General features: G+C 51.5%; 1 protein-coding gene across 1 annotated transcript; it reads left to right on the top strand.

Moving 5' to 3' along the window:
• The first annotated feature begins 4,111 nt into the window (after positions 1 to 4,111).
• Positions 4,112 to 7,423, top strand: Srxn1 (sulfiredoxin 1). Its single transcript, XM_041670902.1, has 2 exons — positions 4,112 to 4,390; positions 5,318 to 7,423. Exons 1-2 carry the CDS (start codon positions 4,127 to 4,129, stop codon positions 5,519 to 5,521), a joined length of 468 nt encoding a protein of 155 aa, XP_041526836.1. The 5' UTR covers positions 4,112 to 4,126; the 3' UTR covers positions 5,522 to 7,423.
• The last annotated feature ends 7,651 nt before the right edge of the window (positions 7,424 to 15,074 follow it).

Here is a 15,074-nt window from a genome sequence, read left to right as displayed (position 1 = left end):
CAGAGCGAGCGGCAGGAAGACTGAGTCTGAGATGTGCCTGAGAAGCCTCTACTAGAACAGCAGCCCAATTACCGCTAATCTCTGAGAACAGTCCAGAAAAGCCCAAATCATCTACAACATTTCCAACCTGTGCAGGTGGAAGATTGGCATGTTCTGTTCCCACGGTAAACACGACACCACTGGTATGTGCTGTGTGTGTAGGCAGAGATCGACGTGGGAGCTCAGGGGACCTGGGTTAAGGACTGGCGGTGCTGAGTGAGTCAGCTGCTGCCGAAGTTTCTGGCACCACTGCAGCTAACGTCAGAGGGGGCTGGAGAGACAGGGCCCTGACACCCTGGCCTCTGCTGCATCTTTCCCTTGTCAGCATCCATCTCTCACCCACTAGCCTCGTATTCACCCGGCATCGGCCCACCTATCTAACCCACACACCGGTGACTCAGAGGAGGCTGTGTTCCTGGGGGTGGCTGATTGTCCCCTCTAAATTCATCACAGTCATCCCCTTCGGTGGCAGACTCCGTGTTTAAACAGCTCAGTACGTGGCATATCCCCGGAGAATGCCAGTCATCCTGGGTGACTCATGCTAGCCCAGTCAGACTGACTACAAAAGCACTTAATGTCACCACCGCTGAGAGAGTCTCTCCCTCTCTCTCCTGGATGTGAGCAAAGGAGAGCCCCACTTCACACTGGCATCTATCTGGAGACGGTGAGGAGAAGCAGATAGAGGGCAAAGCTGCCTCTGCACCCCCAAAGAAATGCTCAACAGGCACCAAAGAATGAGGTACCCTTCTGGAGCACGAATAATGTGAAATAAAACAGGAACCAAGAGGCTGGTGGGGCTGGGGGGAGGCAAACAACACGGAAAGCTATCCCTACTGCCTGTGCTGGAGAAACGGCCAAGCAGGTTGGGGAGGGGCTACAGACTGAAGGACCCCGTAATCCTTTCCGCTTCCAAACACTTGGGGAAAGTCACCTGCATGTCCAAATGTTTCATGCGTAGGATTCTCTGACTGCCTCACCTCCAAGTCTATCAGTTGAGCAGGGAGCAGTAGGAATCAGGGAGTGAGAGCCTTTGGCAACATAAAAGACACACAGCACTGGTCTCCAAGGAGCTAAGAGTTTATTCTGGAGTGTGAGGTCACCCCAAAGTCCACATTCCAACATGACAACAGTTTTAGGAATTATTAGCAGTAACAGAACAAAGAGAATAGATAAATCAACACACTTAAAATATATTCTTGGAGCCAGGCGGTGGTGGTGCACGCCTTTAATCCCAGCACTCGGGAGGCAGAGGCAGGCGGATCACTGTGAGTTCGAGGCCAGCCTGGTCTAGAAGAGCTAGTTCCAGGACAGGAACCAAAAAGCTACAGAGAAACCCTGTTTCGAAAATATATATTCTTGTAGGGGCTGGAGAGATGGCTTCGCAGTGAAGAGCACTGGCTGCTCTTCCTGAGGAACCACTTTCAATTCCTGGCACCTACAAGAGGCCCACAAGCTTCTGTAACTTTAGTCCCTAGTGATCTGGTGCCCTCTTCTGGCCTCCACAGATACCAGGCATAAAATAAGACACCAACATAAAGTAAATAAATAAAAAGTTTTTAAGTTAGCCAATGGCTTAAAACATATGCACCTGAAAAAAAAAAAACATATGCACCTGGGGCTGGAGAGATGGCTCAGAGAGGTCAATTCCCAGCACCCACATGGTGGTTCACAATCATCTATAATTAGATTTGGTGCCCTCTTCTGCTGTGTAGACAAACATGCCAGAACACTGTAATAATAAATAATGAATAAATAAATAATTAGGTTTAAAGACAAAAAAATATACACCCGTGGAAGTGCCAGGTGAGTTAGAACATCAGAGCCAGGTAAGAACCTGTAACCGCCTTGGCGGGTTACTCAGTCTAGGGGTGTAACCCGCCTGGCTGATCAGTTATTCCAGGGTCACGGAGAGGCACTATCTGGAAGATAATGGGCTGAGAGAGAAGAAGGAGGCCAAGCGGGGGTTCTTGTCAAAGCCTCCGTTTATTAGAGACAGGGTTACAGTTTATATAGGATAAGGAGTTTGGCTTGGGATGGGGGCAGGGGCACAGAATCTTGCTGCATGGTCCACGGTCACGTAGGCCAGGAAGTCGCGAGTTGACACACCTAGTTCTCTAGATAGTTTGGAATGTGGGGCGGTTCCGCTAACAGATAGCTCTCTATTAACAGCTAATTGGGTGTGGGGTAGGCTCTGTCAATAGAACGGTTCTTAATACAATGGGGGGTGTGGGGTTCTCTGCAGACTCCTGCAATAATTTTAGGAGGAAACGGCTCCTGATAAGAACCTATGATGTTGTCTGTGACATCCTGAACTTGTGGGTTGTGAAAGCTAGTATATCCTAAAGGAGCTCATGTCATAGTCACAGGAAGTTAGGTTACATTGAGGATGGGAAATAAACAGCGACAGGGGACAGGACGGTTAAGGATAGCAATAGTGTCAGATATTTAATCGGGACCGGCACCATTCCATCCTCTCCACAATCACTAGGTTTTGATCTGTCCATCAGCCTAGAATGTTCAATGTAGATGTTTTGTTGTTGTTTTGTTTTGTTTTTGTTTTTGTTTTTCGAGACAGGGTTTCTCCGTAGCTTTTGGTTCCTGTCCTGGCACTAGCTCTTTCTAGACCAGGCTGGCCTCGAACTCACAGAGATCCGACTGCCTCTGCCTCCTGAGTGCTGGGATTAAAGGCATGCGCCACCACCGCCCGGCTGTTGTTGTTTTCTGGGAACTTTACCTCACATGTATTCCAGCTGGAACAGGAGAGTAATTTATTGATGTCCTGCTTTGTGATCCCTTGATCACCTCTCAGGTCACCCTAGGCAAACAGCTGTGTCTGCTCCGTTCCAGAGCAGGGTACAAGCGTGCCCAGGAAGGAGCAGGGAGTAGGGTCTCCATTCCTAGAGTGATGCACCGTGGCGATTCAGAATCCTCGGCAGGAACACCACCGCGTCACCCTAGTCTACCTTCTGGCTGGCTTCTTTCCCGAGCACCTACAGGGGTCACCTCCATCGGCAGCTGTGTCTCCTAACAGAGGTTACCATAGGTCCCAATCCCCAAGCTCTTTCAAAGCCTTACTGTTCCCTTCCCTTGGGCCTGGGAAAGCTTGTATCAGCTTCCCAAACAGATGCGGTAGGGAAAAGCCTCTACCGCATCCTGGCTGACTTGGAATAGCCCAGCCGCTCATGGGACACTCACTGCTGGATACCACAAGCCGTGCTAGTAGGAAGCACAAGCCACAGGAGAGGGGCTGTGCAACTAACTATTCGGGTTGGCATCCCACCACAGCTCCTGCAGGACACTTGCTGTGTAGTCGGGTGGCCAGATTTTCGTTTCTTTTCCTCGTCCCCTCCCCCCCCCCCCACCAAACCCCCAGCGGACCTACTCTAGGGAGGTCCTTCAGTAACCACACCTACTTCTACTACCTGGATATACTTTGAGGATTTGCGACACGTGGAACTTCATAGCAGAACCACACAGAATCAGCGCAACTCCAGAAAGCACTGTGGCTAGTTCTTTTCGCTGAGCCCAGGGGAGCCCGCGGGGTAATTTAGAGCGGTCCGTGGAGCAGGGCTGCCCAGACTTCGGCCTCAGCTGACCACTCATTAGCTCCAAACCGTGTGTGGGGGGAGGATCGCGACATAACTTCTCTGTGCCTCAGTTTCCTCCTCTGTAAAATGGGATCTGACATAGTTCCCAGCTGGCAGGGTCGCTCGGAAGTATGAATAAGGTCACCACACTCCTGTTTTACCACGTGGGGGCTACAGTTCCCAGGTCCCACTGAGAGCCAACTCATCCTTGTTGGGCAGGTCCGACCGCCCGCGTCCTCGCCTCTTAGGGCCTGAGTCACCGCTTTGTGCGTCACCGGCGACTGTGCTCTGCGACTTGCAGACTCACCCTGAGTCAGCGGCCGGACGCGTCCACTGATTGCATCGCAAGGGGGTGGCGGGGCGCCGCAGCAGGCATTTGGCGGCTGGGTCGACGTGGGACACCGAGCCTTCTCAGGCGGCGCGGAGACGGGTACGCTCACTTGCAGGCCGAGCCACTCGGACCGGGAAAGGGCAGCGCAGTCGCCCCCCGCAGCCGCACGATGGTACAGTCCAGCTGGGTAAGGCGAGCCGGAGGTACAGGCGGCCAAATAGGCGGTATGGGGCTGCGCGCGGGTGGAGCTCTCCGCAGGATGGGCACCGGTTCGGGGGCACCCGAAGGACAGGAACCCGGCGGCGCGCAGGGAGGCAGCATCCACTCGGGCTGCATCGCCGCGGTGCACAACGTGCCAATCAGCGTGCTCATCCGGCCGCTGCCATCCGTGCTGGACCCGGCCAAGGTGCAGAGCCTCGTGGACACGATCCTGGTGAGCCCGCGGAGCCTCCGGGCCCGCGCGGGGAAGAGAGGGCACGAGGGTCGAGGTCCAGGACCTGCGGGAGCTCAGCTTCCCCCGTGTGACCTTGACGGGCTGACCGAGCTTCCCTGGGCCTCAGGTTCCTCACTTGGACTTGCCCTGAAAGTAATGACCCTGTGACGCACGTACCCAAAGTGCTGCGATCACCCGGAAGCTGATTTCAGCTTCTCAGATCAGCTCTGTGAAGTAGCTGCCGTTCCTCCTGTACCGAGGAGAAACTGAGGCACAGGAAGCTTGGGTTTTCTTGTTTTGTTTTTTAAGCAACTTGCCCTTACAAGATGATACAATGAGACTTTACACCCAGACAACCTGCATATATCCTGACGTCTCTTCTGGCCATGACAGTCATAGTAGTGACATGGGTGTGTCTTTTTCGGGCATCTGGGCTCTTAATCTAAACTAGTTCATATCTAGTTTCTGTAGCTTCCCAAGTGGTTTTGTACCTCTGGTCACTTCAGAGAGACCCATGTCATCATAGCGTTTGTGACTCCATTATTCACTTCCTCCTTCAATCTGTTCCTAGGACAGAAACCCTCTCAGGGTGAGACTGTTCTTGGCTGTGCTGTGTCCCCCAAGTGTGGACTAGTGGAGACAGGGTAGATCGTTGACGTGGATAGAGATAAATGCTCGGCACCTAGTGTTTGGGGGAAGCCCCTCACTTACAGCATCTGCCATTGCTCTGCTGGAAATACTCTTGAGGCTGATTGCCAAGCTACCAAGGCGCCACCCACCAGCTTGCAGAACCCCTAGGTGGCGGAGAGCCTGCTGCTCCTGCCAGCATGAGCGCTCTCTGTAGGAGCTCCACTTGACTTAACGAAATGTTTTGCCAGTTCTCAAGCATAGTGCCATGCTCGCTCATCCTGTGACCTTTTTCTCTAGGAGGACCCTGACAGCGTGCCCCCCATCGATGTCCTCTGGATCAAAGGGGCCCAGGGAGGTGACTACTACTACTCCTTCGGGGGCTGCCACCGCTATGCAGCCTATCAACAGCTACAGAGAGAGACCATTCCCGCCAAGCTGGTGCAGTCCACCCTTTCAGACCTGAGGGTGTACCTGGGCGCATCCACACCAGACTTGCAGTAGAAACCTCCCGGTCACCCCACCCCTTACACATGAGCACCACCTTCCAGAGCCCAGAAGACCTGTGTGGCCCCAAGCGGGCTGAAGCTGTAGCGGGGGTGGGGGGTGGGGATATGTTCTCTTTATACCTAAGGAGGGAGGTCTGCCTCTTGGTGCCTCTGCACTAGCCCCCAGGTCGGGGAATGAAGGAGGCCAGCTCTCCTGTCTGTGAAGAGATATCACATCGTGACCTTGGCCCTGAAGGAGCTGGTTGTGGAGGCAGGACTCCCTCTGTCTTTATCTTTATGACATGATCTAGTACACTGGTACCTGGTTGTAGGGGAAAACCTTGGTCACTGTGGCTGAAGTGAGAGAGGCCTGTTTTCCTGTAACCTGAGTCCTGGAACAGGTGACTCACACAGAATTGTGTAAGCAGCTCGGTGAAGGTGGAGTCTCCTCTAGGTAGTCCTTTGGCCTGGCCCTCATTGCTCCTTATTTGTGGTCACAAGATGGCTACCATATCTCTAGGAATCACATCTGTGTTTAAGGAAGAAAGCCACTGGACCAACTTCTGTCAGAAAGGAAAACCACTTTCAGAGTATCTGCAGTTTCCGTGGCCAGAGCTAGGCACCAGTGCCACCCACAGTTGCAGAGGGAACACTATCACAGCTGAGCATGGCTGCTTTGGTCATCGCTTGGAACTGACACTGTGCTTCCTGCAATCAAATTGGGATCCCGTTAGCAGGAGAGGAAGAAGTATCAGTTAGCCCTTGCAATGTAACAAGCCATTCCCAGACTTAACAGTATTACCCATGATTCTGTGAGTGAGCACTGGGGGCTAGACTCCTTTGGGCTGCTCTGTTGGTACAGCCCTGTCCTGCTCATGAGCTGGGACTGGCTGGGCTAGGATCACCTTCATTCTTGTAGCATGTGTTGGCTGGATTGGCTTGGCCATCCTTGTTGCCTCTCTAGCAGCTCAGCTCAAGTTTATTCCCAAGATGGCCTCAGAGTCCCAAGAAAGAGAGTAATAGGGACAAGACAGGCACTGGAGCGGTGGCTCACAGCTAAGAGTACCTGCATGGTGACTCAAGACTTTAGTCCCAGTTCCAGATGACCTGGCACCCTCTCTCACCTCTGTGGGCACCAGACACATAGAACACAGACATACGTGAACAAGCAAAGCACCCACAGCGTAGGTTTGTTTTGTTATTGTTAGTTATTGTTTTGTTATTTTAAGGTGACAAGATTTCTTTGACCCTTATGCCAGGATGATGTCACTGCTGCTAAGTTCATTCCTCAGATTCAAGGGGCACAAATGGACCCCAGCTCTCAACGGGAGGAACTATAAAGAACACGGGGCTATTGCACAGATGAATCTTGGACTTACTCCTACCCATAAGCCCTCCTCACACAAAGGACCGTGCCAAGTCTTAGCCTTTAAGTTACGGTGCTGTCCGTGGGACCTAGAAGAAGTCGTGGCATGGTGTCTCCAAGAGCTGGGTACCCCACCCTCAAGGATGACTCTCTAGCAGAATGGGGCATTCCAGGGGGGCTCCTGCAAAGTGAGAGTCCTGGAGGCTGAGGAAAGGTAGAGGAAGCAGCAGAGCAAGGTGGCACTTGCACCGCCCAGAGAGTCTTAGTCACTTGTCACTCTCCGTTTCCCCAGCTCAGTAGCCAGGACAACAGCTTTCCTGCCCACCGAGTATCCCAGCCAATGAAACTGAAAGGGATAAAATGCAACATGGTGCTTGGATCGAATCTTGAGACCAAAAAGGGATGGGGAAGCATTAGTGGGTCAACCAGGAACTTACTCTGTCTGGGTTTTAGTTATCTTCCAGTTTGGGCAACAGACTCCTGGGGGGGGGGGGGGGCTGTGTGAAAAATGTATGGGAACTCTTTAGTCTGCAACTTTTCTGTGAATCTAAAGTCATTCCAAAATAAAAGTTTATTTAATTAAAAAAAATACACACACACACACAATAATGTAATGGCTTTAGCCCAGCATTTTTGGGTTTGTTTGATAGACCTTGCCCCTGGAGCTTCAGGTCTGGAGCCCAGGAACATGCATTTCTAAACAGTTGGGAGCCCAGGAACACATATTTCTAGAAGGTCCTCAGGAACAGCTACTACTAAGGGAACAGCCAGGACTCTGTAACCAGATGATGCAGCTTGCTTCTTGGGCCGTGTTCAGGATACTTGGGCTCTGGAGCAGCTTGAGCAGGTACTTCCCATACCTGGCAGGAGGGCAGAGGTGTATGTGATTTTCCAAGTAGGCAGAGGGCCTCTGCAGCTCTAACTTTGTGACCAGAGTCAGGATGGCAGAGGATGGTCTTGCAGAGTGCTGTCCTGAAGTGCCGCTATCTCCAGGGAAGAAACCCTTGGGCACCTGCTGAACTGAGGTATCTGAGTCAGTACCTCAGATCCAGACTCTGTTTGGAGGAACCCAACCATCAGGCCCAAAGAGGTGGAGACACAGGTCATTTAAGAAAAAACAGCTGGAAGCCAAGCATGGCCCATGCCTGTAATCCCTGCGCGTTCGAGAGGTTGAGACCAAATGACAAGTTCAACATCAAGACCCCCGTGGGCAGCATAGCGAGTTCCAGGCCACCCTGAACACTTTAGTAAAATCCTCCCTGTACATAACAATAGAAAGGGGTAAGGGTAGGGGTTGTCACTTGGCTGTTAGAGCACTTGACTGACATACTGGTTCAGAGAAAGAGGCCGGACAGGGAGAGAAGGACTCTGGTTGTCAGTTGGTACTGAGCTGCATTTTCCTCCTGCACCAGCAAGTGGCGCTGCTTTCCCGTCCCTAGACTAGAGCTGCGTCTGGGGGAAGACACTGGGTGGGAGGGTATGGTTGAGAGAGGGATTGTTGAGACTGACGTCTGAGCCAGGCCCTCGGGTGCTGCTCATCCTGACTGCCCTGTACTTGTAACTTAGGGGTGCTGGGTTCCTCCACAGAGGGGCACTCCTCCAAGCTGGGCCATGAGCTTCCTCTGGATCCTCATAGTATCCCTTCCCCTGCCTTCAAAAAAGGTAGTGTGCAGGGGATGTCCTGGAGGCTCCTGAAGGCCCTGCAACCAAGCCCTCCACGGTAGAGTTAGATTTTCTCAGTTTTACTAATATTAGACATGAATTAATGGGTGCATGTCTGTAATCCCAGCATCTCGAAGGGTGAGGTAAGAATATTTCAAGTTTAGGGTAAGCCTGGGCTACTTTATGAAACTCCCCCAAAACGCCTTAGAGATACGAAGAGCTTAGATAACTAAATATTTTCAGTTAAAACACTAGGAACAGGCTGAAGTCCATCATGGTCCTAGACCTGTTTGTCCCTTTGGTATTTTAGTGCAAACGAGTTCTGGCACATGCCCTTCCAGAAGTCTGCCTGCCTGCTGAACAGAAAAATACACATTTGTGCAAGTTTAGAACACTTTTGGGGGGGGGGTGTTTGGTGGAGCCAGGGGTCAATGTTAGGTATCTTCCTCAGTCACTCGCCGGGTTGTTTTAAGGTTTTTCTTTCATTATTTAGAAGTGTGTGTATGTATGCATGCGTGAGTGCAGGTGCCTGCAGATCCCCCAGGAGCTAGTGTCATCAGTGATCGCAAACCTCCTGATGTGGATACAGAGGATTGAACTCGGGTCCTCTGGAGGAGCAGTATATGATGTTCTTAAGGGCTGAGCCATCTCTCCGACCCCCTCCACCTTATTTTTTGAGACAGAGTCTCACTATGTAACTGTTCAAATGCTGTCCCAGTAGGATCTTTCCCTGAACCTGGAGCTCACCCATTCAGCTAGGCCAGCTGGCCGGCAAGCTCCTTCTGCCTCTACCTCCCCAGCACTGGGATTATAGGCATACAGAACCACACCCAGCTTTTTGATGACTTCTTGGAGAATTGAACTCATGATTGCACAGCCAGTAATCTCCTGACTGAGCCATCTCTCCAGCCCCAGTCTCCCCCCCCCCATATTAATTTATTTTTATTTTCTGTGTATGGGTGTTTTGCCTACATGCATGTCTGTGCATCACATGTGTGTCTGGTGCCCACGGAGGCTAGAAGAGGACATCGGTCCTCTGGAACTGTATACAAACACTTGTGAGCCACTGTGAAGATCCTGGGGCTTGAACTATAGTCCTCTGGAAGAGCAGCCAGTGCTCTCAATCACTGAGCCATCTCTACAGCCTCCCCCCCCCCCCCTTCAAAACATTGTTTCAGAATGGTGTCTTTGGCACTGGCCACCACCTGCACCGGCAGGTGAACTCCCCTCCAGGACTCTCAGACTGGAGTCTGCTCCATGGCCTTTTCCTGAAGGCCTTCCCCCATCTGTTGTTCCCTTTCCTTTTATTTTCTTCATTTCTTTCTATGGTTCTCTTGGGTTCCCGCTGATGTCCTCCTTGCCCACTGGGATGGAAATCGTGGTGGGTCTTCCCTGCTCATCACCCTAAGCCCAGCACTGAGAGCAGTGCCTAGCCCCTTAGTAGGTGTTCTTCAGACAGCTGTTGAACAAATACATCCCACATGAGAGAGGCCATTCTTTTTTATGACTGCCTGGTGTTCGGGGTATGAATATAATGATGTATCTAGACGTTCTCCTGTTAGTGGACCCTGGGGAGCCCATTGTCCTCGTGTGTAATGTGTGATCCCCACATCCCCTGTTGTGTTCTGTCAGCTGGACACCTAAAAACACAAGAGCCTGGTGACACATAGCCTCCTAAGTAGTTTCTCCTTATTGGTGACCTCTCCAGAGGAGACGATCCAAATGCTACCCAGACAGAGCTTGGGGACTCTTCTTCCAAACTCCAGCCCGCTCTTGGACCACGATCATGGTTGAGAACAACAGAAAGCTATGAGCCTTTGCCCCTAGCCAGGCAGCTCACGATCACCTGTAACTCCAGTTCCAGGGGATCTGATGTCCTCTTCCAGCCTCTCGGGCACCTGCACTCAAGAGCACACACTCACATACAAACATACATATAGTTAAAAATAAAACACAATATTTAAAAAGGAAAATTCATACACTTGGGTCACTTGCTGGGTCTCCCTAAGCTTGACAAAACACAATGCTTTGTGCCCAGCATTAAGAGCTTGTCTCAGAGAGAGGCACCTGCCTGCGCAGAGGTGGGGTGAGGGACTGAAGGAACTCTGGTGGCCAATTGCTAGGTGAGGGTACTCAGTCCCAGGCAGCCTGAAGTTTGAATAGACTCCCTGGGTGGTCCCTGCACCACTGCCCTGGACCCCAGAGCACCAGGCTTGGATGGGGGCCTAGTCTGGGTCAAAGGGGAACTTGGAGAGGTGATGACTGCCCTGACCTGGAAGGAACCTGGGAGACCTCCAAACTTCGTGGTTGGGTATATCCACCACACCTGTTTCCAGGTTCGCCCTTTTGTAAAGGACGCAGCCTAAATTTCCAGCCCTACAGGCAGCCCTAGAGGAGCGCAGGACAGACCTGATTTTACTAGTTGCACAGATCGGAAACTGAGTCCCCAAACAAGCAGCCACCTGCCTGGGTGCTCCAGCTGGCTCCGCCCTACACGGGGGCCCGTGAAGGCTCTTGCCCTTGGGGCCCCATCCTGAGCCTGACCCCCCGGCTTTGCCTGGGAGATGACCTCAGCTGCCGCCAATCCATTGGTTCCAGCTCCGGGGGGAGGGAAGAAGAACAAAGCACGCTTTGTGGCCGGCTGTCCCCTCCCCGGCGCGGCCGCCTCCGGGACCCCCTCCGGAACTCCCGGCGACGCCCCCCGGCCGACAGCCGTGTAATGTCTTCCAGGCACAGACTGCACACAGCCGCGGGGCCGCCTGCGAGCCGCCTGCCTGGCCCCTGCCGTCTCTGCGCTGAAGGCTGGAGCTGGATGCCAGGCAGGTGTAGCCACCCGACAACTGAATGCACCACCTTGGGGTTACCGGTTTGGGGTGAGAAACACTAAAATTGTTCATGGTGCCGCTTTAGCCGCTGTTTTGCTTTGTGGCTAGTCCCTTCAGATTGGCAGTCCTGGGTTCCAAGGTCTGTGCCACTGACTAGCTACCAGCTCTTGTGAGCGTCATCCCTGTTGAGAACAGTAAGAACCACTGACTGGGTGCCTACTATGTGTCAGTGGTAGTGTGGGGTTCTATGGCTGTCTTCTGCCTTGAAGTGTCCGGGTCACCTTGGCAGAGGTAATTTTACCGCTCATTTAACAGAGGAGAAAACCCAGTCTCCAGCTGCCCTGGACATAAACGAACCTCTCCAAGTCTCAGTTTCCTGTCTATAAAGGAAGGCCATGTACAATGATATTCCCCTCTTCCCCCATGGTGCTTCTATATAGTCCATGCTGGCCCTCTTGCTTGACCTGTCTCAGCCTCCTCAGTGCTGGGACTACAGGCAAGGACTACCATACCTGCTTCCTCTTGGGTTTTTAGAACTGTATTTCTTACCTGTCTTAGCCCTGCTCAGATGAGCAGCTGCTGGAGGCAGGTGCCTGGCCTGAATGGGTCTATCCAGAAACCCCAATACTTTTAGGACTTTTTAGAGGGGGCTTCAGCAGCCCTCAGACTTATAGAAAATAAAGAGATTCTGCCCTAACCCAAAGACCTTTCCCCTAAATAGCAAGTGTACAGATTTTCTTATGCTCTAAGCTGTGGAAGGGCATGGCCTGCCTGAGGCCTCTGAGAGGAATGGGAAGCGAGGCCGAGGCTTAACCTGAGGAAGCACTGTCTTCACCACCCAGGTGATGCCTGGCGCTTGTGCCAGCAGCCAAAGGAGTGTAATCAGGATCTTGGGTTTTCAGGGAGGAGCCAGGGGCTTGCCTGTGGCTGGGACTAGATCCAAGGAATATCATGGCATGAGCCTCAGTCAGCAGCTAGCACCCTAAGAGACTCAACCAAACAGGACACACAGTGGGGCCCAGTTCCCAGGAGCCCAAAGGGTAGGGAAAGAAAGAAATACAGCTCTAAAAACCCAAGAGAAACCGAGAATGGTAGTTCATGTCTGTAGTCCAAGGCGACTGAGACAGGAGGATCAAGAGGTCAGCACAGGCTGCATAGAAACACCCCATCTAAAATTCCCAGCCAACCAACCAATCACACACAAATAAAAGCATCACGTGCCACCTTCAAGATAAGTCACCCAGGACTTGGAGGGCTCGCTTGTGTCTTGGGGATCACTGAGCTCGGATTTCTGAATCTGTTTGCTTTTGTCTTAGATAAAAGGAAAAGGAAAATAAAAGAGAGCCAGAGGACTGACTGAGTGGTACCCTGGGGTATGGGTGGGTACCCAGTGGTCACACCCTCCCTCCAGATCCAGCTCTGATTGCCCTCTCAGGACCCTGGCCTTTCCAGCTGGGAGCTGCCTGGGCAGCAGGGTTGCAGGGGGAGTCTCTACCCCCTTGTCCTGTCCTCTCTCCTGCTCTTCTGTATTTAAGCACACACAGTTTTCTGCGTTTTTTCTCCACCTGCGATCTTTTGCTCCTCACAATGACACCATGAGGAAGGTGCCGTGGCCACCTCAACCTTGCGGATGAAAACCCAAGGCTCACATAGATGAGGTCCAGGAGTCTGTCTTGGAGGACACCTGGAGCTCATCTGATCCAACCACAGGCTTGTGTCTCCTGAAGGCCTATTGCTCTAGGAAATGCCCAGTGATTAAAGGAGTGGACCTTCCACTTAATTCAGTATGCATAGAGTACCTACTAAAGTTTTAGTTTCGTAGGGTTGGTTCCCTGAAAGTGTTTGAAGGTCACATTTAGAAACCATTCCCAGCTCCTCAAAATCAACACTCTAAATGACAGCCCGTCAGCTCACTCCATTCCACTGAAGCTGGCTGCCTCCCAGGCATCCCGACCTCAGGGTCTTTCTAAGTCTCTCACCCCCAGCGCCCCGCCTCCCCCGCGCACCTTTAAAATGTTCTTCCTTGGTGTAGCCCAACTTATCGATGACATCTTTCAGTGGTCAACTGAAATGTCTCCTCCCTGAGAGGACTCCCTTACCCCCTCCCTCTCTCAATAGATAGATAGATAGATAGATAGATAGATAGATAGATAGATATCCCCAGAAGCCACGCCCCTGTTTCTTTTCCTTTTTATATGTAGCTATTTTGTCCCTAAGCCTGTGTCCTTCTTTTCTTTCTGTTGTCCCTCCAGGATATAAGCTCTGGTCAGTCAGAGCCTGTTGGGCAGAGTGGTTAAGCAGAAGCAGCTGAAGTACAGCACCTGGGGTGAGAGGGTGGGCATTCAGGCTGCTCCCAGGTGGAGGGCTGCTAAAGCGAATCTTGGTTGTCAACTTGACACACCCAAGAAGAGGGACACTCAGCTGAGGATTTGCTTCCACCAGACTGGCCTGTGTGTTGTCTGTGGGGCATTTTCTGACTGTTGGTTGATGTTGAAAGGCCCTGCCCACTGTGGGTGGTACCATCCCCTGGCAGGTGGGCCTGGGCTGCACAAGAAAGGTAGCTGAAGGTTAGCCAGAGGCAAGCAAGCAAGGAGGCAGTTTGTTCCTCTGAGGTTTCTGCTTCAAGCTCCTGCCTTGGCTTCCTGGTGGGCTGTAACTTGTAAGATGAACTTAAACTCTTCCTCCCTAAGTTGCCTTTGGCTATGGTGCTTAACATAGAAACAGAAAGCAAACCAGGACAAGGGCAGGGAAAGGTGCTTGTCACCAAGCCTGGGGACTTAAGTTAGATCCTGGGCAGCCATGTAAAGGAAGGAGAGAACAGACTCCAACAGAATGTTCTCTGACTTCCTCCACATGTGCACTGAAGCATAGCCACGAGTGAGCTGTCACATGCGGTCACTCATGTTGTTATGCACGCACGTGTGCGCTCACGCGCACGCACACACACACACACAAAATAGGTAGGAAATATTTAAAAACAAACAAAACAGGCACACACTGCTTGCATTCCTTCTCTGTGTAGCTATGAGACCAATGTGTGCTTCTGTTCCTGGGTCCATCTAGAAGACATAGATTTTGTGCATATTAATTTTGTCTAAAAGATTCTATTTTCTGTCCATCCATCAACTACAAACTTCACTGTATGGCAGACATTCTTTGGGACTTTGACTACTCCCTCAGAACATCTGTACAGCTGTTGAACATTGCAATGGGAGTCTGGCTTCTAAATTTATTTTTTAACTATCTTTTGTGTGTGTGTGTGTGTGTGTGTGTGTGAGAGAGAGAGAGAGAGAGAGAGAGAGAGAGAGAGCGCTTATGTGCCCCACATGCATACAGAATCCTGAGGAGCAGAAGAGGGCATCAGATAACCCTGAGCTGCAGTTATAGGCAATTGTGAGCTGCCGTGTGGGTGTTGGGAATTGAACCCGGGTCCTCTGGAAGAACATCCAGCCAGTGCCCTTAACCCCTGAGCTGTCTTTCCAGCACCCTGACTTTAAATTTAAATGCATATATTTTAAAGCCACTTTTGAGGTACAATTCCATGCAACAAATGCTCTCATTTTAAGTGTTAGAAAACATTTTTGTTTTTGTTTTAATTTTGTTTATTTAGTTTATATATATGGTTATTTTGCCTCCATGTATGTTCATATACCTTGTGCATACCTACTGCCCATGGGAGGGCAGAAGAACGCAATAGATCCCATGGAACTGGAGTT

Source organism: Microtus oregoni, unplaced genomic scaffold (assembly GCF_018167655.1).
Source record: "Microtus oregoni isolate MIOR12 unplaced genomic scaffold, Mior012 000020F_ref0000438, whole genome shotgun sequence".
NCBI lineage: Eukaryota > Metazoa > Chordata > Mammalia > Rodentia > Cricetidae > Microtus > Microtus oregoni.
Note: the sequence above shows the minus strand (reverse complement) of the source record. Positions and strands in the feature narration are given on the sequence as shown.

Bases quoted from the DNA above. Each gene is read 5' to 3' on its own strand.
- Srxn1 (XM_041670902.1), top strand. From the start codon at position 4,127: ATGGTACAGTCCAGCTGGGTAAGGCGAGCCGGAGGTACAGGCGGCCAA. The intron at 4,391-5,317 runs GTGAGCCCGCGG...CTTTTTCTCTAG, and splicing joins GCCTCGTGGACACGATCCTG to GAGGACCCTGACAGCGTGCC.